Raw genomic sequence first — 26,018 nt, 5'->3', positions numbered from 1 at the left:
CACATGACTGAGGTGTCCTTGAGCAAGACACCTAACCCCCAACTGCTCCCTGGGCGCTGCGGATTGGGCTGCCCACCGCTCTGGGCAAGTGTGCTCACTGCCCCCTAGTTTGTGTGTGTGTGTGTGTGTGTGTGTGTGTGTGTGTGTGTTCACTGTGGTGTTTCACTTCACAGATGGGTTAAATGCGGAGGTGAAATTTCCCCGTTGTGGGACTAATAAGGGTCACTTAATCTTGAGATCTCAAGATAGTTAACCTGTAATCTCAAGATAATATAATTAACTTGTTATCTCAACATAACAATCCAGAAAATTATAACTACCTTCTGGCCTCTCTGTATAAATATAAATTAGAGCTGAAGGCAACATAACAGAATTGCAGCTCTTACTATTTAAAAATTGCACTCTTTCAAATTGCAATTTCGATATGAAAAACATATCCCAGTTAACAAAATTTCTCTGGCTCACTTGTGGGCCACATCATTGGTTTGTTCTGGGCCAGTATATTGCTTGGTCCTCGGAACAGATCTGGCCTACACAGTGTAAAGTGAGTAGAACTAAAGGATATGGCCCAAATCTCGTCCCAGTCTAGCCCAGCTACATTGTTGGTCCACAATATTCACGCCAGAACTGTTCCACAACTGTAGGCATGAGGCAAAACAGTATGAAGCTATCCAAGATCTGGCCGTATTCTGGTCCACATGCCTGACATCTACACTGGGAGTCAACCAACACTCACACAGGAAACCCAAAACTGTCTGCTATATGGGTATGTTTTGGCCTAAAATGTTTTCTTTTGTTCCACTCATAAGACATATGTAAAGGAAATAGTGAACCAAAGAAAACTTTTTAAAATCAACATTGTGCATTATCAATATATAAAAACCCAGAAAACATGTTTGAGCTCACTTGTCTTTTTTCACAGTAAGTAAAATGGAGAACTCAAATTGTGTTATAGACACCTCTGGTTCCCATCACCATCACTGTAAACAACATAAAAGTCATAACGTTTCTCTACAAAACACCATTTCAATCCAAAACACTACGCATGGCACCTCAGTGACTGGACTGTTGCTTTTCTGCTATAGCAGATTCTTGTCAACATGACGCCTTTCATTCCAGGGCTACTCCGTCACAGCAGAGGGCGCCGACGAGTTTCTCCCAGGCCACATTGTTTACATGTAGGTTGAATAGGTCCCCTCCCCCCCATGTCCGCCCCTTCTACCCCGGATCGTCCTGCAGCAGGAGCCAGTGTTAAGCGTTACTTCAGAAAGTGAGCCATGGAGGAAGGTAGAGAGACGTCCGCGATGGGCGAGCAGACGAAGACAGGTCGGCAGGCAGGTCGGCAGGCAGGTGAGGCTGAACTGCGCATGTCACAGTTTTACAGCGAGATAAATCCACAACAGACGGTCTAACAGATCCGCGCTTACGACTATAGTCAGCTCCAGTTTACAGACCTCTGCAGCGGGCAGCTGTGCAGTGCTGCGCTTTTGAGCTGTTTTGAACAGAATGTGTGTTTCTGTGTCGGTGTTTGGAGGATTTAGTGAGCGATTTTCTCCGCTCACTGGTCTGTGGAGGTGGGCGTGGTCTCGCGCAGAGGGCAGTTGCTACTGCTCTGTTCGGGTCATATGATGTGGAGCAGAGTCAGCAGTTTAGCTACATATTTCAATCTTTAATACGTATAGATACATAAAATCTTGTGAGAAAATGGTATAGAAACAATAATAATAATAACAACAGCAACAAAAATAATCATAATGATGTATGCAGACTGCACTCGAAGGCGCGTCCTCCGGGGTCCTTTAGTAGAAGAAATATTCTCTTTGAAAAGATGGTTCTTTAGGAAAATAGTGTTTCCATGGAACCCCGAATACTCAAAGAACCCTTTGCATGATTAAATCTGCCATAGTTACGATGTCGAACCTGTAACAATAGAAGAACCCTTTTTGTTATGCTGTATGCTGTGTAGAACCGTCTTCAGCACATTGTCCATCAATCTGAAGAAAGCTTACATGATGCAAAGAACCGTTTAATCATGCAAAGGTTTCTTTGAGTGTTCATGGTTCTATATAGGACCGTTTTCTTTTCTGAAGAACCCTTGAAGAACCATCTTTTTAAAGAGTGCACCATTTCGTGATAAAATGGTCCCTCATTTGATGGAGAAGGTGCTGTATGGAGCCATCTACAGCACATTCTCCATCGAATTGAAGAACACATTGAAGAACACATACACAATGCAGAGAACCTATTAATCATGCAAAGGGTTGTTTGAGTGTTCATTGTTCTGCATAGAGCCTTTTTTTAACTAAAGAACCCTTGAAGAACCATCTCTTTTAAGAGTGTACCATTTTATGGTGCAATGGATCTTCAGGTTGATGGAGAATATGTTGAGTATGGTCCTGTACAGGGCTGTTTTGAAAATGGTTCTATACCACATCAATTTTTTTACATTTTATTTTTATTTCTATTTTATTTATTTATTTTTTTCTGCAATATAACAAGCATGACGTCTTTCATAAGATTCCAATCTTGGCCAGTTCCAATTGTGCAACCCTAGTGCTAGTATAAAATTAATATCATGACGATTATCTAACCTTTATTAGGAATCACTATATTGTGCTTAAAACACTACATGTATAGTGAATATGTAGATAATCCTAATATTCTGAATATCATTTTTAAAAGCAATAATGTGTTTGGAGATTTCTATCTCGGGGGGGGCACTTTGTATAATAGGGTTTGTATGATAGGGTTTGTTTCCTGAGCTGGGTGGTAGACCCTCTTAGCACATTGAACATGAATGGGCAGCACTGCTGTCTGTGATGAAGGGTGTGAAGATGGACACAGTTGCAGTGTGACCGCATAGTGGGACATTGTGAACAAGCTGGGTATCTTAAAATCTCTGGTGAATCTGCTCCTGCCTAAAATGACTAAAATGCAGTGATGGCATTTCAAAGTGTCCACAATGATATTGTTTGTGTTGAATATTGCATTATGTCTTATTATTGAATCTCAGCACAGACTTGATAATGCAACATTATATAGTTATTAAAGACACTACTATTTTATATTATGTGTATGCTAAACACAGACCTGTACTGCCAAATGCTCACTGTTGTGCTGTAATTTTAAATGCTCTTTCTGGCTAATTCTACTCATGACTTTGGTTATTTGTAGTATTTCTATTACTGACAGAGGCCTCAGAAGGGCTCAGCATAACTGTCTGCAAATGTCTGACATTTTTTACTGTGGCATCTCTCTTTAGATCACTACCATCTTACAGTTGCTGAGACCAAAGGTACGACAGTTAAAAGGAACATTTTGCTTTAAGTTGTTGTGTTCTGAGCATTTACACAGCATGTTTCCTTCTCGCTCTTCAGAAAGCTAGCAGGTTTTGACTGGGCTTGTGTTGTGGCTCATCTAGTTTAGTTTTAATAATTGGATTTGTTATAGTTGCTGTCTTTTGTTGCTGCTTGATAACAGTGGCATGTTATTCTAATGCATGCGCCACATCTTGTTGTTGAAAGAATGACCAATTAAAAACCTTGAGATGATACTTACATTCACTATTCATGCCCATGCTGCCCAACAGAAGTATTTATAAACAGATTAATATGGTGCACAAAACAGCACAGTCAAATCAGGTTTATTGCAGTTAGTACGGTTTGAAGTCTGATCCTCTAAAGATCAATATTTAAGGGAACACTGTTCATTGTAAGGTGATCCCACAAAAGGTATCAGTTCTGTTGGCTCTGTTTGTAAGTTGTTAATATGGTAAATACTGTAAATAGGAACTGAAAGTCTCAAAGGATTGAAACATGCTGATGATTTAACTGAAAATGTTCGCAGGACTCTGCTTAGAACAACTCTTCACAGACCTACAGTGTAATTCAGCAACTAAACAAGCTATATGGCAACCCATGTTATTTGTAAGCATGAGCATTGTGATGCTTTAAACACTGTCAGATGGTTTTAGTATAGAGACTGTGACGTTAATGTGAATAATTATCCCGTAGACGAAGGTCATCATGAAGGTCGAGTGAATAATCTTTGTTTTTCTTTGTATAAAACTTTATATTTGTATAAAACTAATTATTTCTTTGTATTAGTTGTAAACGACAGTTTGTTGATGTACAAGCTCAAAAATTTGTAGAGGTACAGAGTGTAGGATTTGGAGAATATCTACATCTTCTACAGTCCAGTTAATATTTTTGAATCAAGTCGTTTGGTTCTTGGATGTATTCCATCCATATGCAAAAGGCACCCCTGGTCAAATTCCATGTCTTGTTGATTTTCTGAGTGAAAATAGGAAAACACACTCTCTACAGAGAACACCTTTCTGCTTATGCCTTTAAAGAATTAACGCATTAGCTATGGCACATTTTATTTTATGCATTTTTTTCCTCCCCAAATATGTTAAAATCAGCAAATAAATAGGAATTGTGAACTAAGGTTTGCAGAAAAATGCCACAATTAAGCTTGTTTCCTATCGAGGAGAAATCATTAATCATTAATATTTATCTATACAATGTTTAAGTCATAAATGATAGAGGTGTCCTGTTTAATCTGACTAATTTATGAAGCTAAGAAAAGCTAACTTGTTAGCAAACCGAACTAACATTGTTTGGTAATATTATTTATTGTTGGATGTCATTGAAAAGTATATGTGTATTTTATTGCAAATATAGGAATCCAGTTTAAGTTTGGCTTGCTTTAAAAGTCAACATATGTGTGCCTGTTTATGGTTTTGCCGTTGAAACTCATTTTGAGCTTCAGAAATTAAATTAAAAGATCACCTTCCAGATGATCAGGATGGGTTGTGTCAGTCATAATGTATAATCAGTAGCATCTTTCGACCATTTGTTAGCGTAAGTGCTCAGACTAATTTACTGCCACTATTGTTCTCAATGCAAGTTTGTTTTAAGGTCTTTTGTCAAACTTTTTCCTTTGCTTGTTAGAGAAGGCATAATTTAGAGACAGCTGGGATTGACCGAGAGGGGTGCCAGTAATACCTCCGCAAAATCTAATCTACTACAGCCATCTGTGATGTTAATATTGCAAAGTCCAGTAATATTGTGGTAACATTTAACAAACAATATATTGTGCAGCCATACAAATCGTATGATTCTGAATTTCTAGTCAAATGTTATTGTCTCCATTTTGAGTAGTTTATGATATACACACCCACCGGTTTGCACTAATTCACTCTTAACAATCCAAAACCTCTTTTTGGCCTCCTGCGATTATCTTCTAGCTCTGGAGAACTCTGACAGTGACATCGGAATGTGTGGGTGGATGCTGGTGCTGTTCTCCATCCTGCTGACCCTCCTCACCCTGCCCATATCCATATGGATGTGCATCAAGGTAATTGGCACTGCTTGACATTCCTGATGTTTACCATTAAATGCTAGGTTGCAAGAAATACTGACTGTTTATCAATTTTGGTAATCAAGCCAATTGCAGTCCTCAGGTATTTGAATTAATTAATAAATTATTACTGTTATTTCAAAATATCAATGGAAATGGCCCAAAATTACTTGGTATAATATGCTGTTATTTTAATGCACATTAAAAGTGAAAAAATGTTTTCTTTTTCTTATAAAGTTACCATTTCAGAGAAACACTGTATTTTTACAACAGCAGTGAAATCCTGTAACCTCACTGATGATGTTTTTATACTGATGGCTCTAGGATTGAGACAAATATCCACTGATGCATACATATAGCCTTGTTCACGCTGTGCTAGTGCTCTTTCATAATCTGCCTTTAGTTAGCCAAGACACAGCTCCATAAGCTGCCTGGCAACCTCTTGTGTAATGGAAAATTATATTAAGGGTGTAATTTCCCCCTTAAGTAGTGTTGTAGTATTTATAGTAGGGTGGAGTGTCCATTGTAGATTCTAAAGCTAAATGCATTGGCATCACCCTGAAATAGCTAAACCCTAACCACAGACTAAAGAGATGTTCTGAAGGTGCTTTATTAATAGTGTATTAGGCTAGGGCAGGAAAATGTAAAAGCATTTACTCAGTGAATGCATATACCCCATTAGGAGCCTAGTTTATTTAGGAGCAGATTTTATTATAAGTCATTTTGGAGTGTTTCTATTAGTCTGTTCATCATGAAGTTTGCACACAACATGAAGGGCAGCTGCTTTACTCAAATGATGCATAAAAATAAAAAAGCGAAAAGAAATAAGATATTTTTTTGGACAAGGATTCCATGTTATACTTATAATGAAACAAACAGCATTAGTCTTGCTAGACAGCTATTGCGTATCAGTTTCAGTGCAGTATCAAAAACGGAAAAAAATGAAGTACCTTCAGAGTGTGTCTCATATGGCATATTTTATGTCACTCAATCTCAGTGATCAAAGCTTGGCATCTGGGTGCATCCTGTTAGAGTAAAGTGGGAAGGGGGGTGGGAGGGGTGCGTAAACTGGATCCTGTGTAGAGAATGTAGAATATAAATCCTGGTATCTTCCATTCATATCCATTTTCAAGACAAAAACTGGATCATTACTTTTCATTTTCATCAAAGAAATTATTATTATTACTATTACTATTATCATTTATATATAAAGATTATAATGATGATATTAACAGCCTGATGCTAGTGTGTTTGAGGTGAAATATTTGTATTGGTCCAGACAATCCATTTATTCCTTTTAGCTGCTATTGTCTAATCTGTCCTGGCATGTGTCTGTTAAACACAGCGAGATTGTGGCCTCAAAAAATTTCTTGATTGCTTAATAAATTGATTAATTGAACTGACCAATACCATTTTAAGAGGTTATTTATTTATTTTTTTTACTTATCCTATCTTCAACTTTCAACTGGTCTTTGGTAAACCTGCAGATGCTCATGGCCGAGTATTTGTGTTCACCTGTTGATACAGGTCTTATTTTATCATTTAGCAACAATGATCATCTAATTTAAAAAAGAATACTGAGAATTCATGGAATAATGTTTTATATTAAACAATCCAATTTGGTTTTGAGAGACTAAAATGAAAAAAGGAAATAAATGTTTTTTTGTTATCTGATTGTTGATTTCAGACTGAGTATGGGTTGAACAGAATAGATTGATGTTGTCTATTGCATACATTTGTGGCTTTCAGTCTCAGTCATGGGGACTGCATGAAGCACACGTTAGTGTTTTTCTACTTTCACACACTTATCAGATCATTATTGAACTTTATATAATCTCCAACAGTTGTGTTAGATCAGATCAGTTCTCAGTTTACAGTCTTGAGAACCCACTTGAGACACCGGCTGCCTCTAGTCCAAGGAATTCCAGGCCGGTCCTTAGATCCCTCTCATTTTCCACTCTATACTATGGGTTACAAGTCGGGTTGGAGCAAAAATGTGGACCAGCTGGGGGCCCTGAGGATCGGGTTGGGAACTTATCTCTAGTCTAATGGGAAATTTTATCAAGAGTGTAATTTCTTCTGTCATGCAGTAAAGTACTTCTCATCTGCTCATACAGTGGAAAATTAAAGTGGAGCCAGGTCATTTTTTGTAATTCTGGCCCTTTTTTTTAGAAAGGCAAATGTTAATGATTGTTAGATTATATGTTATGCAAGCCTATATGTAAGATATCATTGAGAGCTGAACTCTTTCTGTCGTACCTATAGATAGTGAAGGAGTACGAGCGGGCTATAATCTTTCGTCTGGGCCGTATTTTGCGAGGAGGAGCCAAAGGACCAGGTAAGAGAGCCCTCTTAATTTTATTGCCCTCAAAGCTTTTTTTTTTCTTTTTTCCCTTCCTGCCAATGTGTTGCACTCCATTCTCTCTGTTCCTCTCTGTCTCAGTATCTGTATTCTTACAAGGTAATATTCAGGTAGTATTCTCAAAGTTTTCTTTTTGTTTACCACATTCTTTTTATAGCCTAGACATATAATTCACTCAGTTGTAACATGTAAGATTTTCCAAAATGTCTGAATAATAAATCAGTCATTGAGATGTAAAGAGTCGTTCAGACTGATTACAATGAGCCATTTCACATTAAGAGAAACTTTCCAATTTCTTTACAGTGGTGGTGATAGGAGTCAATGTGATAACACAAATATAGCCTTTTTATTTACAATCCAAACCACCAGTTTTTTTCATATGTAATGTTAATAATGGTAAAATATTCTAAATCTGAAAAATGTGTTTACTGCTTTGCCTCACAACACCCTGCACAAGTCTGTCCATCATGAATGTATTAAAACCTGTCACTTTTCATGTATAGACTGAGATTTATCTTTGCATCAGTCCAGCTATAAAGCTGCATCAACCCTTTATCTTATGGGCTGGCTAGGTGTCTGGTATGCAAATGATCAAACTTCACTACTGCAGACATCAGGCTGGTTCTCCTGGTACAGTTAGAGTTTGGATTCTTCAAAATAAATGGATTACATTTTACACCAAAACGTTATTATGAAACAGTCTGTCAGACATCAGGTAGTGTGTATCAACCCACTACATATAAAAACATTCTATGAAGGAACTTTTACAGGTAGACATCTGGTTCCTGTCACCAACACTGTGTACAATTCTCACTCTGTAAGTTTCTGTAAAACAGATAATTTCACACCAAACCACTCTTAATTACTTTGTTTACATCTTAGAGAGAGAACCAAAAACAGCCCCACAGGATTTTCAAACTTTTGCATACAACTTAATTGACTTAAGTGCTTAATTTATGAAAGCAAAAAATCCTAAATGCATGAGACAGATTCTAATTAGACATGCTCTATATCTATGACCACTTGCACACCAAGTCTGAAATGGCATTCCTTTGATACTGCATAGTGTTTTTGTTTTTCAGTGCATGAAAATTGACTGAAAAATGTAAAGTTTGATTCAAAATACTACTTTGATTTTTCAGAACTCAGTTGAGTCATTTGAACCATGTTTAAAGCATCATTTGTTTTGAGTATTCACATAATATTTGGATAACAATAGGTGCTGATAGGCTTATCATGTTTGTCTCGAAGCATAAAGAATCATAAAATAAAAAAAGACTGAAACAGTGCACTAAAGAGCAGCATTTAGCAGTGAATTTCTAATCAACTTGGTACAGCTGTAGTCAAGACCACCTTTATGTAGTCCAAGACAAGTGCCAGACTGGCTAGATAAGACCAAGTTTCTAAAGGAGACCGAGACCAAGGCCAAGTCTGAGTCCAAATGAGAGTAAGAACAAGACCCAGTGAAATTGAGTCCTCTTTGATGCCTAATTTTTAACAGATACAAGTCTAAATTACTTGGTCTTTTCAAATAGTTCCAAAGTCATTTACAAGTGAGCTACAACCCTACATTCGAACAGTGAGAGAGGTTTGGCTGTGAAAGATTTACCATGTAAGGCAATATTGGGGAAGTTTCATTCCATAGCATGAGCCGTAAGCGCCCACATACCCTTGTTAGCCTGTTGTGCTCAAATACGTCTTGTTTTTCAACTTGTTTATTTATGAAACTCCTTGGCAAGGTGCTACACCACAGGGTCTGCTTACATGAGAAACTCACTTGTTTGCTGCTGCATCACAGTGGTCTGCCTAAATAGCTGTGTGACGCAGTGAATAAACAATGTGCCTGTTTTTCCATTTCCGCTGGCCTACATTCAAAGCCTCTCTTTGCAGAGGCAAAATCTTGTAGTGCCAGCAGAGATCAGATCTGATAGATATAAGGAACAATAGCAGAAGTTGGGCAGCGGTAAGCACAAAAACACAGCATACAACATTTACAGACACTGCAAGACACTGGAATGAACTGAGATTCCAGAAAGTGTGCTTTTTGAACAGATACATCTTTAAAACAGCGGTGGTAATTAAATTTTATTCAAAGGTTGACTTGCTCATGTATCCCTGAGAGCAATAGGCTGTCTGCATCAAACACAAATTGTTATTATTGGTCATGTTCTGCAATGTCCTTTCATCTTATTTTAAAACTATAGAGTGATCATATATTTGCCACTGGTTGTTGAAGACTGTGGCATGGGATTAGTCACAGTCTTCAGCAGCCTGTCTATCTTTGACTGCAGCCAGCTAATTCGCTTAATGGACCAGGCAGTCTAACTAATGGCAAGCTTTACGATCTTTGGCTCTGTTGCTATGGAGCTGTGACATATTATGAGGGTTGGGGTGGGGCCCTCAAGGGTACATCTCGTACGTTTAGTCAGGGAATATAATTGTACCATAATTGAAATAACATTTTCTAAGTTGTATTGACTCCACACACCCCGTCTCGAATCCTGGCTTTTTATTTTATTGCTCTGTTTTAAAACATTTCGTTATGAAAAGGTGCAAATATGTACTTTTCACCTGGGGAAAAAATATTTAAGTTACACTGTTGTACCTTTGAGGGAACAGTTACATTGTTTGTGCTTTGATGAATGAAAAATGTACCTGCACAGAGCTTTTATTTCTAACAATGTGTGGCAAACCTGTGTAGACATTTATAGACTTATTCCAACAATTGTCACCTTTCGAGATGAAATGACATCAAAATTGACAGAGGCAGAACAGAGAGAGAGAAAAAAAGAGCTTTTGACACTACATTTTTAAAAAGTTCATTAGTAAAGAAAATGGTTATAGCTGATGTGGATAATCTTACCCACACACTGTATTGCACCTACAATTGATCTGTGTTTGAGTCAGAGAAACTTACCAAGGGAAAGCTAACAACCAAGCGAAAGCTAACTTACCACAAATGTCAAGCTGACAAATCTGTCTGGCTGTCTGTTCATCAATCCATCCTTCATTCATTTACCCAGCCATGCCAACATTCCTCGGATGCACATCCAGCAGTATGGTGAATAATAACCTTACCTTCTTCAAGACCATGCCATATAAATGCTGGATAATGTTTTTAGTGAGTGTTGGACACAGAGAGGATCGCCTGCTGCACAAGCTGTATCTCTATGGCCTGTTTCACTTTTTTCTCCCTTTGTGCATTGTTGTGTTTAGCTCTGCTTCAGTGGCATAGTATTATGTGAGGTCTGAGGTCTGTCAATTACTGATGTTCATGAGAATATTAGGACCACGTTTAGATGATTTTTAAGCATTTTTTTCAGTCTTTTTTTAATAGCTATGTTGACTTTGCTCACAGTTACAGCATGTTAACACTTGATACTATGGCCTGCTACAACTCTTTTATTTACTCTTTATTTCCTGCTTCCAAATTGAGTCAAGATTCAAATGTAATCTTGTCTGACATGGTATTTTGCAGTTTATGATCTTTATACTGTCCATTAAGCCAAAGTCTCGAATTGGTCGCTCTTAAGGGTTTTAGTGAATCAGATACAGTTGCATCATCTTTAGCCTTGCCATACTACATACCTGTGCTCTAGAGATGTAACTTATCTGTAGTTTATATTTGGTCTCCCTCCATGCTTTGCGTTTTGGAATGTGACCTTGCATGCCAGGAAATTTCTGTCAGGATTACAATGTTGAAGGAAGTGGCTAATATTAGAACTAGGCTACATTGTTGTCACTGATGCCCTGAAAGCTAGTGATGCCTCACCAGCCAATGAGGAGCTTTTGTTTGATGTTTATGATTCCCCTTTGGGCCCTTCACTTGCCTTATTTGGTAACCCATAATTGTATGTGCAAGTATGTATCCCATTGTTGATTATGAGAATCTAGCTTTTACTTGACCTCTCTTAAGACTGTATCTCTTAAGACATCCTTAGGGACTAAATATTTCAGAAAACCCTCGTCTCCCTAACTGGTGGAAATGGGTGGAATTTTCCACCCGTTCCTCAAGTGCACCACAGCAGGCTAGGCAAAGCTATGTTACAGTAGAGTAACATATCTTATCTGCTGTTTGGCTAACTTCACAGTTTCCTTTTTAAACTTTGGGAAAAGTATGCCGTACACACCGAAAAGAGGACTCTTCGGAGCCAGCACTCATTTGAACCGACCTACTTGCCCTGCATGTCACATCCTACCAAGCTTTACTTTGGCAAGCAATAACATTCCAAGCTTTTGATTCTTTATTCAGGAGTATGGGTTTAGGAGATGCAGTTTGAATGAGAACAGACGTTCATAGGGCCGCAGTTTACAGGCGTATGTACTTGTAAATCTTGGGAGACTTCAGTGGAGTGAACAGCTCCGACTGACGGAGTGTGTACATCATCCTCTGAGAGCTAGCATAAGATTTACTACCTGCATGAGCAGCTCTCAGTGGACTGAATGGTTTTGTCCAAGCAGAAATGAAAAGGAAAATGTTTAATTCATACATTTGTAAATCTCAGCGCCTTGTAAGAAAGCACTATAGTATTGTACCATTCTGGTACTATCAAAGCAAAGCCAGACGTGAACAGTGAAGATGGTGGTTTTATTCGCATTATTGCTAAATCCCGTTTCAGACATTGGTCTGTGAGAGGGAGTTGAGTTGCTTCTGAGGAAAGCCCCAGTCATCAGTCCTGGGATTAGAGCTACAGAATTAGCTCTTACTAACTGACAGCATGCTGAACAGACATATTAGAGATGACCCAATACTTTCTGATCCAATACTGATATTAAAACATTTGGTTTGGGCCAACACTGATCTGATATTTTCTTTCTTGAAATACTACTAAACTAAAATAATTTTTTTAACCCCTGAAATTAAGTTGGCCTTGATAACCTCTGATGTTTGTTCATGTTACTGTGCATCAGAGGCAGAGAAAATATATTAATCAATACTATTGTAACATGTTTTGCCTTCTCTCCCCCTATACTATGGTTTCATCCCCATTTTGTAGTTTAGCTGGCTGTTGTAATTTAAAAAGCATTCTGATGGAGGCTTTAGATGACACGACGCAGCTTAAATGGACCACAATGGCTAGAAAGTTAGTATGTGTACAATAACGCTCCCACAAAATAGTTCTTAGGCCCACATTTCCTCACTCACAATCACAATCCATTTACATACTATGTTCATTCTGATTAGTACCATTTTGTATTAGATACTGAGTGATGTGTAAAGGGGATATTTCCCTAATCATTTTTTTCTGCTGCTAATTACAGGATATTTTAATATTGATCGCCAAGCTCGATAATGCTGCTTAGAAGAAGCTGATGTCAGGTTATTGTACCAGTAAGAGTTAAGGCCACACAAACTAAAGTCTCTTTAGTCACTTTAAAATGAGCAAACTAGTTAGCTATCATTTTGAACATTCTATTGCCTAAATAATTTTCCAGTTTTATTTTCTCTTTATTCTTCATTTCACCAATTGATGTTTTTTTCTTAGCCATAGTCATACAGTTTTATGGAACCCTACTCATGACATCCCATATAAATAAAAATAATGACTTAGTAAGGTGTGGGAATGAGAGAATTAAGTCATGGCCATGACTTAGTAAGGCGTGTGAACAAGATCAGACAAGATCATGTGGCCACGCATTAGGATCTCCTTGCCAGAAAACAAAAAGACAGTCAATATAGGACTCACATAGTTCTGTTTGAGTTTTCTAGTTTTTAATTCTATCAAATGTTGAGTAACAGGCAACATACTTGTAATATCACTGGGATATTTTAAAGTTTGCTGTTGAGTTGACAGTTTTTTTTAAGATTAACAACTAAATAATACGTCTAGAGCTTAAAATTGCCAGCATAATCCAGTTATGCTGAGATTTTGGTAAGTATAATTCCACTGTACTGAAGTGGATATTCTAAAAGTGCATAGCAATCACCATGTAAGTCGCCTGAAGTAATTTTCTAAAATAATCTTGAAAGTGAAAGTTTTGTCTGTGGTTAAGGGGGAATGTACACCGTGAGTAAACAGTACAGGATGAATCTTCGCCCACAACCCTGCACTTAACTCCACTTGGTTTTGTGGCACGTTGAAAGAACTTTTGTGCATAATGACCAAGTGTCACTCATATGGCTCTCCAGACACATTTATTCATTAAGATGGTTAATGGGGTCTCTCTGTCCTTTTCTTTTTCTTGTGTTTGTGTGCTTGTGTATGGTGTGGTATGATGACTGTGCAGGTCTTTTCTTTATACTGCCCTGCACTGACAGCTTCATTAATGTGGACATGCGCACCATCACCTTTGACATCCCCCCTCAGGAGGTAAGATATACATACGAAATGCACACACACACACACAAACACACACACACACACACACACACACACACACACACAGAGTTTTGCACTTTGATCACCTTGTGGCTTTATCTTACAAGAGAGCAGCTAGCTGCAAACCATGTGAAATATACAGTGGAGGAGGAAAGAGCAGTCAGTGGAAACAAAGTACTTGGTACCATGTAAAGACAAATTTTCCTAGGATTTTTTCTTTTTTTTTCTTAATAAAATGGTTTGATGCAGTACGTAAACACTGTTAAATTCACAATGTCTCATTTACTCCCAATTAAAAGTTGTTTTTATGATGTTACAGTGCATTTACATATTCATCTTTTCAGTCAACTACAGTTTAGCCTGGCTCATTTATGGTGAGGTTATAAAGGGTGTCAGATCATGGACTGTTTTTTCAATGAGGTACAATAGAATGCAATGGAAAACTTAATTATTAACTATTTTTGATACATAAACCCCCACAAACATCATATGTTGACTTTTTACGGAAGATATAAAATAGAATAAAATGTGGGTGGTCTCCAACCATGGTCCTGGAGAGCTACTTTCATGTAGAGTTTAGTTCCAGCCTATATCCAGTAAGCTGCCCTGCTCCTTAACTTAACTCTAATATATCTGATCCAGTCAACAAGGGATTTGGGAGAAGACTGAGTAACTTAAGCAGGTGTGGCAGACTGTTGTTGGATCTAGGCTCTGTGGGAAGGTAGCTCTCCTGGACTAGTGTTGGAGACCACAGCTTTATGCCGTGCTTAGTGATATCACCTTTATTTTCTCTGTGTGATTGATGTAAAAGTCCTCTGTCCTCAGGTCCTGACGAAAGACTCTGTGACAGTTAGCGTGGATGGTGTGGTGTATTATCGGGTGCAGAACGCTACCTTGGCTGTGGCCAACATCACCAATGCTGATGCTGCCACCCGCCTGCTGGCTCAGACCACCCTGAGGAACGTGCTCGGCACAAAGAACCTGGCTGAGATCCTGTCTGATCGTGAGGAGATCGCCCATAGCATGCAGGTGTGATGTGCTCGCCCATAGGGTAAAGCATAAACACATGCAGAAACACATTTCTTTTTTTTTCAAATTTCAATTTCACAGTTCTTTGTGTTCCGATCCTACCATAGCAATGGTTCCCAACCCTGGTCCTGGAGACCACTGTCGGTTTTCCCTGCTGATCCAGCTAATCACTTAATTAACAAGCCCTTTATGAGTTTCACTAAGATATGTGCCTAAACCTTTGCATACAACTGTACCTCCAGTGCATATACCCACATTAAATCTACATTTTTACTTTGTACTTATTAATATGTATAAAAAATGTGTTCATAAATACAAGCAAAAATATGCTTAAATAGATATAAAATTTTAAATGAATAAAGAAAGCATTAAGACACATCAGATTATAACATTAGTACTTGGTTGCAAAGGCATTGTTAGCAGTTACAACTTCTAAATGTCTGCCAGTAAAAAAGGAATTAGCTTTTTTAAGCATTGTGGTGAAATTTTTGTCATCATTATTTTTGGCAAGCCATCTTTAATTTTCCAAGGTTATGAGGATCCCTCTGATGGACTTAAAATTTCAAAATCTATAGTCTTGAGAATTAATGTGGCAGTTGGCAGATGTTTGGGACTGTTGTCGAGATCTTCTCCCCTCTAATATGTGCTGGTACATCACTCCATTTATGTTTCCTTTAAAAACGTATAATCGCGTGTAATGGTGCGGGATTCATGTTCATGTGTTGTGAAAGCTTGTGTGGTCCAGGGTTGATTAGTTGTGGTTCCATGAAGTTTCCACCTCCATATTATCGAATTATATATTATATATTGTGCTGATGGGGATTTTTAGGGTATTTGCTATGACTCTGTAGCATGTCCCATTCAAATGTTGTTCAGTAATGTTGCCCCTGAGAGCTTTAGGAAACCCCTTACACCTTCACCATCATTGCTGCTTGTGACACCTTGATAACCAATGGCAGTGTCTTTCATAATGACACTGAGTGCAATTTAGACAAGAACTTCACCACAATGGGGCTCATGAGTATGTAGAGTCAAAACATTAACCCTCATAGCTGTGAAGTCTCATGATTTACCTGTGTAAACACCACAGTGTCAGGGTTGTTTGACTTTAAAACACTAATCTGACTCAGCTGACTGCAAAAAACACCTGCTTGCCATATTTTTAAAGACAACAATAACCGCAGTGAAATGTCAACTTTAATGAAATAAAGATCAGTTTTAAATAAGGAGAGGTAAGTATTGTGTACTCAGCCCTGCTATTTCTGTTTCTGTTAGGGTTATGTTAACAGGTGAACTCTAAGGTTGTTATTATTATCATTATTATTATTGTTATTATTATTAACAGTGTCAGTCCTGCTGTTCATCCTTGAGGAGACTAAAAGAAGTAAAGCAAGCTAAACACCCTCTTTTCTCTTTTCCAGAGCACTTTGGATGACGCGACTGATGACTGGGGCATTAAGGTGGAGCGGGTGGAAATTAAAGACGTTAAACTACCACTGCAGCTCCAGAGAGCCATGGCTGCTGAAGCCGAGGCAGCCAGAGAGGCCAGAGCTAAGGTGGGCTACTCCTACAGATACGCATGATGTGGTTTGGTTTTCACACTTTTGGGGACTTTTTGTGTTCAAATACAATTTCCAGACTGACCAGCTAATGAGCTGAATTATTATATATTATATTAATTTATATTTCAAAGCGACTGACTGTACTGGTTTTGCTGTCAAGCATGAAACTAAATTTTATGCAAATTAGTAAGGACATAAACTTCTTGCTTAATCCCTTCATTACAGAAATAAATTGAGTTTACTTTTAAAGCATAGATATTTGTATTGTGCAGTAAATAAACCATATTCTTCTTCCAGCTCTTCATTAGCAACCAACAGGATCATAAACAAGTGCTCAAAAGTAGCCTCTCACTGACATTTTGGGATGTTACTATCAATTATAATTGAGTGTAATAATATTTATGGAAGTCCTGGTTCTCAAACTCATCCTTAGGGACCATTAGATGGTCCAGATGTTTCCTCTAACCAAACATATGATCATCTGTGAGTCCCATGTGTGCTCACTTTAATAAAACACATGATGGCATACTGCCTTCTCTTTGATGTTTTATTGATTATGAGGTTATTAGCAACAGCTTCTGTTCTGGATGATTGCAGTCAAATTTCTGTTGTGTTCTTCAAGGCTTGGTACGATGTAGTGTCTGTTTACACTAAGTGAACGGAGTAGTAACCACACAGTCTGGTTTTTTGTAAAAAAAGAAATCGTGTGAATACAGCACACCAAAATATGTATTTTTGCTGTAATACCTTCCATGAAAAAAAAACAAGAAGACTAAGAGAGTAAGGTGATTTAGTCTTAACCAGCACATATGTGAGTGCAATTGCCCATTCAATACACAGAGATACTACATTAATAAATAATTAAAATATCAATCTAATAGTAACAATTGTTAAAGGTAAAGCATTGTCTAAGACAGTAGATTGATGCTGGTTTGTGTAGTGTAGTGTTTGTAATAATAATAATAATTTTATTGCTGAACTACAGGCTAATACTGCTGGATCAGTATCCAGTATCAATATATATACAGTAGCATCTAATTACTTTTAGGAGCTCAGTGAATTCCAGCATGGTACTGTGATAGGAAGTCACCTGTGCAAGTCCAGTCATGAAATTTCCTCACTACTAAATGTTCCACAGTCAACTATCAGTTGTATTTTAGCAAAGTAGAAGCGATTGGGAACGACAGCAACTCAGACAAGAAGTGGTCGGCCATGTAAAGTGACAGAGTGGGGTCAATGGATGCTGAGGCGCATAGTGCGCAGAGGTCACCAACTTTCTGCAGTCAAATACAGACCTCCAAACTTCATGTGGCCTTGAAATTAGCTCAAGAACAGTGTATATAGAGCTTCATGGAATGGGTTTCCATGGCCGAGCAGCTACAGCCAAGCCTTACATCACCAAGTGCAATGCAGAGCATCGAATGCAGTGGTGTAAAGCACCGTCACTGGACTCTATAGCAGTGGAGACGTGTTCTCTAGAGTGATGAATCACACTTCTCCATCTGGCAATCCAATGGATGAGTCTGGGTTTGGCAGTTGTCAGGAGAAAGGTACTTGTCTGACTGCATTGTGCCAAGTGTAAACAACAATAAAGGAAGGCTAATACATATTTTGTACAGTGATAGAAAACACAGTAGCCCTTAGAAATCTCCAGTTCTACATGCTGATATGTTCCTCTATGGTGAGTGTGGGCATGCATGTGTGAAGCAGATTTAAATGAGTTAAAGTAGCCATCACCAAATTCTTCGAAAGGGTTACTGGCAAGACACTCCATTTGATAGAGCTAACAGCCCGGTCTGTCTGTATGTCTGTCTGTAGGTGATTGCTGCTGAGGGTGAGATGAATGCATCTCGTGCACTGAAGGAAGCCTCTCTGGTGATAGCAGAGTCTCCGTCTGCTCTGCAGCTGCGCTATCTGCAGACCCTGAACACTATCGCCGCTGAGAAAAACTCCACCATAATCTTCCCCCTGCCTATCGACATGATGCAAAGTTTCCTCAAGCGCTGAGCTCCCATCTTACACACACACACAAACATAATAACACACAGTAATATAAGAATGCGCTTGAACACCCTGAGGACTTATGCAACACATGCAGATGCATTTACTGAAATATCTGACACGCATTCATACACAAACACACACACAATCATACTCTGGCTGTAGTGCAGTGGCTTTAGTGGAACTCCTATTAATCTGATTCACAGTCAGCAACAGTGGTCATCAGCTCTCCTGAAAGTCTTTCCTGATGAGAAGTAGGAACCAACCCCTGTCCTGGAGATCAATCCTTTCTGTGTAGTGGTGCTCCAACCACAATCTGCTAAACCTGCTTCAGATCATTAACTTCTTATGAAGTCCCTGATTGGCTGGATTTGGTGCATTATGGTGCCATGTGATCCACCCAGTCAGGGACTTCTGAAGAAGTTAATTAGTTGGAGCAAGTGTGGCAGATGGTGATTGGAGCTGGACTCCACAGGAAAATAGGGGCTGCAGGACCTGGGGTGGTGACCACTGCCATAGAAGAACCACTTTTAAAGCATGGTTCTTTAGAGAAGCTGTAAGCTGTTATAGAACCTTTGTATTATGTGAAGGTCTTTAAACCATTGAAAGATTCTTAACACAGATAATTTTTTCAAACAAACCAAAATTCATTCTTTGGCGTTGCGCAAAGAACTGACATTTTTATTAAAGAGTGTTTTTGGTTCCCCATAGATGATTTCAGTGGCTAAATACAATGTGTAAGTTTAAATAACCTTTTTTACACTTCCTCTAAATAATGTAATGGTTCTATAACAAGCTGTTGTTTTCCCTAGAACTACATACTCAGGATATATATATATATATATATATATATAAAATGTATGTGTGTATGTCTCAGTGGCAAGAAAAAAAACCTTTTGGAATTTTATGGTTTTCTGCATTAATTTGTCATAATATGTGATTTGATTCTCATTTAAGTCAAGCATATTGACAAATATAATGTGCCTAAATTAATAACACAAAAAAAAAAATATGATCATTCATGTCTTCATTGAGACCAACCATAAAAACCTCATGGTGCTACTGGATAAAGTATGTGAACCCTTTAGTTAATGATCTCAGAAAAGCTAATTGGAGTCAGGTGTTAGCATACTTGGAATCTTGTTAAGAAAATGAGTTTGGAGGTGTGGACTAGAGCTACTTTGACTGGTAAAAAACACTAAAACTTTTTGAGTGTTCTGCACAAGAAGGATGCACATATGTGAGCCATGCCTCATCAAAAAGAGCTTTCAGCGGATCTATGATCAAAAATAGTTGATTTACCTAAAGCTGGAAAGGGTTACAAAGTGATTTCAAAGACTTCAGAAATTCTCCAGTCTGCAGTAAGGCCAACAGTCTACAAAGGGAGACAATTTAGGACTGTGGCTACTCTGCCAAGAAGTGGGCGCCCAGCCAAAATGACCCCAAGAGCACAACGGAGACTCACCAATGAAGTAAAGAAAAAACCCAGAGTGACAGCCAAAGATTTGAATAATAAATGGCAATAAAGACCTGCAAGATCATATTTTTTGTGTATTTTAGGCACATCATATTAGTCAATACATGACTTAGTTGAGGATCACATTTTATGATGAATTAATGCAGGAAAAAAAAGATATATATATATATATATATAAAATTTATGAGTTCTAAACTGGTGATGTGAAAGAGGTCCTGATGACCTTTTGGGTTTTTGCGTGTTTTTTTCCCTCTTGCGTGTATATGTGCTTTTTGTGCGTGTATGCCCCCCGTATGCTTTTGTCAGTGAGATACGAGCAACATAAAATGGAAAGTGTATTATGTTTTTTTTTTTCTTCCCAGGAATAGACTAGCCTTGCATCACCACTGACAATGTATCTGCGTGCCTATTGTTCTCTCTGAGAGACCCTTTATAATAACCATATCTGTCCTTACAAAGCCTTAAGCCATAATCTGTCTACATACTGTAAAATGCAACTTTTGCTCCTTTGCTTATTCATGCTTTTTTTTTTTTTTTAGATTTCTTAATCTATTATTAATGTGAATTCTATCATATCAACTGATTAATGCATATATTTTTATCTGAACTTTTAAAAAAGCATTTCTTATATTTGTAGTTATAAACGTTATCCATGTTTAGCTTAAACAGTTATTAAACAGTAAATGCAGTATTACTAAGAGAATGGAAGGCTGTTACTGGAGAGTTTTTATTTTTAATTTATTTTTTTGAGAAGGGAATTTCTGTGCTGCTTTCAGTGGTTAATGTTTTCTTAGATTCAGTTCACCAAAGATGTGCATGACTTATCAGAGTGTGCATTTGAGATTAGTAACAGTGAGGGAGGCAGAAATAGCCACACCATATGCATGTTTTGTGCATTTCTGTATTCCATTGATTTTCCTTTTAAACAGTCAGTAATGTGCCATAATCATTACACACTGCCATCTAACTACTATAAAATGACTGAAATGACTCTTTTTTTTTTTTTTTTTGTCCTTTCAAATTCAGACTTTACCTTCATTCGTTAAAGAAGGAAATGCTAGCAGGCCACATCTGTATTTATGTATGAATATGTTGATTTGTTGATATATACACCCACTAACATTCAGAAGTCTGGGACTGCTTGCCATATTAAGAACTTTTATTTTATGTACTATTATTATTCACATAATAAAATCTGTGAATAAATACTAACTATTCACCAAATAATATTTGTAGATGTTTTATTCATTATTTTAGGAATTCTCTAAACAGGAAAGGTCTTAAATAGTAAAGGTTAATAAGGTTTATTAAGCTTTTTACATGTGAAATGGGAGAAATTCTGGGTATTCATTTTGTAATACAGCTTTCTTGGTCATTTTCGATTTGTTTACAACTCCAGTCATCACTCTGCACACACAATTTCTTAATTCTTTATTTACAGCTACTCGCTGTCCTACTAATTATTTGAAAGCTTGTGTATATGCACATCTGCGACCCTAATTGAATTTCTATTATTGAAAATGATTCCAGACTTTTGAATGGCAGTGTGTGTATATGTGAGGCAGCAAGCAGGATAGAGAGGATTCAGGCTTGGTCTTTCTTTTCAAACTTCAGGTATTACATAACTTTCTTCATATTCCTGCATTTGTAGTGGAATATTGTCAATGTTTTACTGATTTTTTTTATTTTTATTTATCATTTCTGTCACGCTAATAATTTGTATTTTCATCTGTCTGTAATCCTTAAAATGTAAATACACCTAAATTGTTTACCTGGAAGTCTTTGTTACCTTCACTGCAAACTGACCTTTAAATGCAGGGGACGTTTCAAAACAGTGTTTAGGGAGTATTCTTTTTTTTTTTTGCATTTTTAATTGTAACAAAGATAAGATTGGGTGGTCTCATGTGTACTTATCACAGTTTATACAGCTGAAGCAGTAGTGTCACTATATCATGGTGTAGTGCTCTTAGTGGCTCTTTCTCCTTACCAACACAGTGCAAACATGATCTTAAATCAGGCACTCGTTCCAACTGCTGAATACAGATCTCATGACACATTATGTGTATGTGTGCTTATTTGTCTGAGGTGATGTGGCTTTTATCTGTCCCAGAATGGCGTCTCTAATAGCATGTTTCCTGGAGGCTGTTACCAGATCAAAACAATTTGACTTCGCAGTGTTTCAGATGCCATGACGGGAGCTGCACTGGAAACCAAGTTTTACACTTTTTTCCTGAAGATCTTATGGTTACTGGGGTCAATCTAATTATGTTTTGAGGTGCCATTCTAGACCAGATTTCGGAGGGGATGAGGACCATCCTGTTCAGGCATCTTTTGCCATGAATGCTTCCCTTTCAGCATTTTGCTGCACGTCCTCATCACATGATAATTCATTATGCTCTAAACTGACTACAACATTGTCCTTTGTTTCTGATGCTTCTTCTTGTACATCACTATCAGCATCTTGTAAATCATGTCCATCTTCTTGATCCATGACTTCATGGGTTACTTAGACTGTGAACCTCCTTTTATTCATTATGATGGCAGCAGATTAAAATGTACAGAGAAATTGTGGGCTCTCTCCCATGTAGGACAGTTATATCAGTTTCACTCCTCCCCTGATAGGTCTGAATTTAATTCTCAACTGAGTGTTTGAGTGCACTTGCATGGAGGGCAAAGATGAGAACTGTGTATGTGTGTGTAAGAGAGAGAAAAGAGAAACGTGTGTGTGCAAAATCTTACAAACTGTACTAAACGTTATACGCACTGTTTCCTCAATCTGCTGCACTCTTGATTACCATTCTGAAGTACAGGGTCAAATTTGGCCCTAAACAGTGTCATTGTACCAAATGGTGGAGACTTCACTCATTACTCTTCATTTTACATGCTTAAATCATCACTGTTGAGGAAGTCAAGTTTCATGATAAAAGAAAAGTGTAATGGTATTTTGGAGACATTTAAACCTGAAAAGGGTCCATTTTGACCCTGATCACGATAGCAGGGTTAAGTAAGAAGAGTAAAATTACAAACATTACAGTGTCAAATACTAGTGCCTCTTTCCTTTATGCAAGTCAGTATTTAGTATTTTATTTAGGTTAGTATTTTGTTGCATGTCTCTTTTTTCAGAAGAGAGATCAAAGCCTTCTAGGCATGGAATGCTTGTGTTTACAAAAGTGATGCTGAGCTAGGATTGTTGGAGATTCTTCTGGATGGCAGGTTTTGTACACCTGTCTCTTTCCTTGATTTTGGACCTTTCAGTGTTTCTGTAATCTTCCTCACAAACAGTTCATTACCAAGAGACAATATTTGTCAAGTTAATTCAACTCAATAGTCAAGTTTCCTAAGTTCCTTAGTTTTCTCTTTCACAATGTGAAGAGTCCTGCATGTTGGACAGTACTTTGGAGATCTCTGGAATTTGAATGTGAAAACACCTCCTTCCCAGTTATTCCCAGTTCAGTCCTGGCCAGTTTTTAATCCTAGGCAGTCCCTGGGCCAGGCCTGCTCTCAATATAGTTTTCAAGAACCGTAGCAAAGCTGTATGTAATTATCACTAAGGAAATGGTGACCGTCCTAAAGCTCCCTCTGCTGGCAAGTAAGAGTAACTGCTAAACCCTGGGCTGGAAACATTAGCCCTGTCCCATTTGGCACTCTTGCAGTCCTGCTCCCTTCACTTGTGCATGCCTGTTAGGCCAGAGGGTGTCCTACTTTTCATTTGCGCATTCAAAGTGGATATCATGAGCACTCTGTGTATGACTAGTGTTTCCAAGTGTCTACACAACATGGCAGAGAAGCTATTCAGGTGTAAGTTAAATGCATTTGTCATTTTAAAGGCGAATTCCATGAACCTTTTAAACGTCTGCATGATTAAATTGTTAAGGTGTAAACAAAGTCATTCAGAGTGATGAATGTTCCATTCTAGACTTGGTGAGTCTGCCCGATATCCGAGACACTGTTCTACAATAGCTTTTGAGAACATTTTGGTTTAAAATGTGTTTCTGAAATCCATTCATGGTGCATGGCACAGAGGTATATGCAGGTGTTAGAATGTGAAACAGTCCACTTATTTTTTAACACTACTTTAAAATGGCCAACATTGCATATTAGAAGCTCTGTGTTATTTTACTTTAACTTGTCACTGATTATGCTTGTAATTGGGAGATAAATTATCTCATTTAAAACAAGTATTATCGTTAACATTAACACAACTTTCCTGGGCGCTGTACACATGTAGCCTGTGTAATGCACACTTTTAAGAGACAAGCACACCTAGCATGTTTTCTTGCCCTTTAAATCCGCACATTGTTGAGGTCACAAAAGCACACACTTTGAGGAGAAGTCCATTTTAATTCAGCAGGATGAGGCAAATGGTGGAGAACACAGAAGTACATGCTGAGTAATGGTGGCCAATGAGTTGTATTGAGAATTGCTATTGAGGCATTATAATATAAGAAATGGCTTCATTTGAGTTATAAAAATTAACATTAAATGAACTGACAAGCGCAAATACGTTGCTAAATTCCATTGGTGAAACTAGTTGCCGTTAAAAGCCCTTAAATCTTGGTCATTTAAAAAATTCAGTTCAGACACAAAAAAGACAAACTAACTACATGGAAGCATGCAGGCTGCTCTATTTCAGTCTGCTCTAAGGCCCACTTATGAATCGCCAGGAGGTTTTCAGTACAGCAACAACAGTTATTTGGGACAACTACTGTCTGCTTAACAATAACAGTCTCGCAAAAACATATGCTTCTATGCTTCAGCCTAAGATTCATAGCTAATCCTGTTTTCATGATTGTTGACTGGGGATGCCAATCTTAAGCCTAAACCCCTTTTACATGTTTGCCACAAAAACATAAATAAAATTTTACCAAAAAGCAAGTATCTACCACTTAAATATTGCTGTAACAAAAGTGCAAGTAATTCGCATTGCTTTACATGTTTTGGTGACTACAGACTGGGGCAGTAAGGCTATCTGGGTAGAAGTTGCCATTTTACATTGGTCTTTCAGTAGCTACACCTATTCAAATGGAAAAGAGCAACTTCTATTATTATTACTAAGGCAGTGGGGTTAAAGAAGGTCAAAAGCAAAGGTTCACAGCTCGAGCTCGGCCATGGCCCGCTCCAGAGGATCGCTGCTCCAGTAGTCGTGGTCCCAGCCCAGGAACCAGCCGGTGAAAGTGGGTGGTTCTGAGCACTGCTTAATCTTCACGATGGGTGTGCGTGGGTCACGTTTGGCTGGGTCAGTCTCGATATAGCGGGCAGCTGGAGGACAAGGCAGAGTTATAGCATTGTGCTAATATAACCAAATAACAGGATTAAATATTCAATATTTATATATAGCACACGAAGTGGCAAAAAAAAGAGGTCTGTCTTTTGCTATTAACATAGGTAACCTGGATGACATTCTTAAAGGCTATTTTTAAAGACCCTGTGTCATAGAAACCAAACTGTTCCAGTTTTGTATTCATTCCTTTTCATGATGTCCTAATAAACAAATGTATTTTTCTTATGTCCATCTATTCAGCCTTCATTGACCTTGTAAGGAGTGTTTCAGTCTGGACTGCTTTTTGAATGAGGCCAATCAAAACAGAAGTTTATAAATAAATTTTAAAAATGTAGGATGTGGGTCATTTCACTATGGGCCTATAAACACAATGCTAGAACTAGATGCTGTACATTAGCTAAATGCGTCAGACTCCAGTCCTCGTGGGCCAAAACTGTACATTTCAGCACGCTGCCTCAATAAACATACCTTACTTAAATCATCAGCTAATTAGCGAGGCCGTCATGAGCTCAATTCAGAGCACTAGATGAGGGTAAATGCTAATATTCGCAGAACTTTGGCCCTCCCCAGTTTGACATAACCTGCTGTACATGATATTGTAGTCTTTTTTTTTATTATTCAA

At 38.0% G+C, this 26,018-nt stretch overlaps 2 protein-coding genes across 6 annotated transcripts in view; one reads left to right on the top strand and one right to left on the bottom strand.

Annotated features, from left to right (window-relative positions):
* The first annotated feature begins 1,176 nt into the window (after positions 1 to 1,176).
* Positions 1,177 to 19,719, top strand: stom (stomatin). 4 transcript variants are annotated; one of them, XM_017715608.2, is made up of 8 exons: positions 1,177 to 1,350; positions 3,263 to 3,295; positions 5,252 to 5,361; positions 7,630 to 7,702; positions 13,955 to 14,037; positions 14,872 to 15,075; positions 16,497 to 16,631; positions 18,456 to 19,719. In XM_017715608.2, the coding sequence occupies exons 1-8, from the start codon at positions 1,278 to 1,280 to the stop codon at positions 18,642 to 18,644; spliced, it is 900 nt and encodes a 299-aa protein (XP_017571097.1). In that variant the 5' UTR covers positions 1,177 to 1,277; the 3' UTR covers positions 18,645 to 19,719. The 4 variants fall into 4 exon arrangements, with proteins under 4 accessions (XP_017571097.1, XP_017571106.1, XP_017571121.1 ...); XM_017715617.2 differs by having other exon boundaries at positions 1,178 to 1,338; XM_017715632.2 differs by lacking the exon at positions 3,263 to 3,295 and having other exon boundaries at positions 1,178 to 1,338.
* A 4,717-nt stretch (positions 19,720 to 24,436) lies between these two features.
* Positions 24,437 to 26,018, bottom strand: part of gsna (gelsolin a) — a 29,659-nt gene continuing 28,077 nt past the window's right edge. For both annotated transcript variants that reach the window (XM_017715584.2, XM_017715595.2), the window contains one exon: positions 24,437 to 25,374. In XM_017715584.2, the coding sequence (XP_017571073.1) occupies positions 25,205 to 25,374 (170 nt within the window). In that variant the 3' untranslated portion in view covers positions 24,437 to 25,204. The remainder of the gene's footprint in view (positions 25,375 to 26,018) is intronic.

This window comes from Pygocentrus nattereri, chromosome 16 (genome assembly GCF_015220715.1).
Source record: "Pygocentrus nattereri isolate fPygNat1 chromosome 16, fPygNat1.pri, whole genome shotgun sequence".
In the NCBI taxonomy this organism is placed as follows: domain Eukaryota; kingdom Metazoa; phylum Chordata; class Actinopteri; order Characiformes; family Serrasalmidae; genus Pygocentrus; species Pygocentrus nattereri.
The sequence above is the reverse complement of the archived record's forward strand: the minus strand, read 5'-3'. Positions and strand labels throughout refer to the sequence as shown.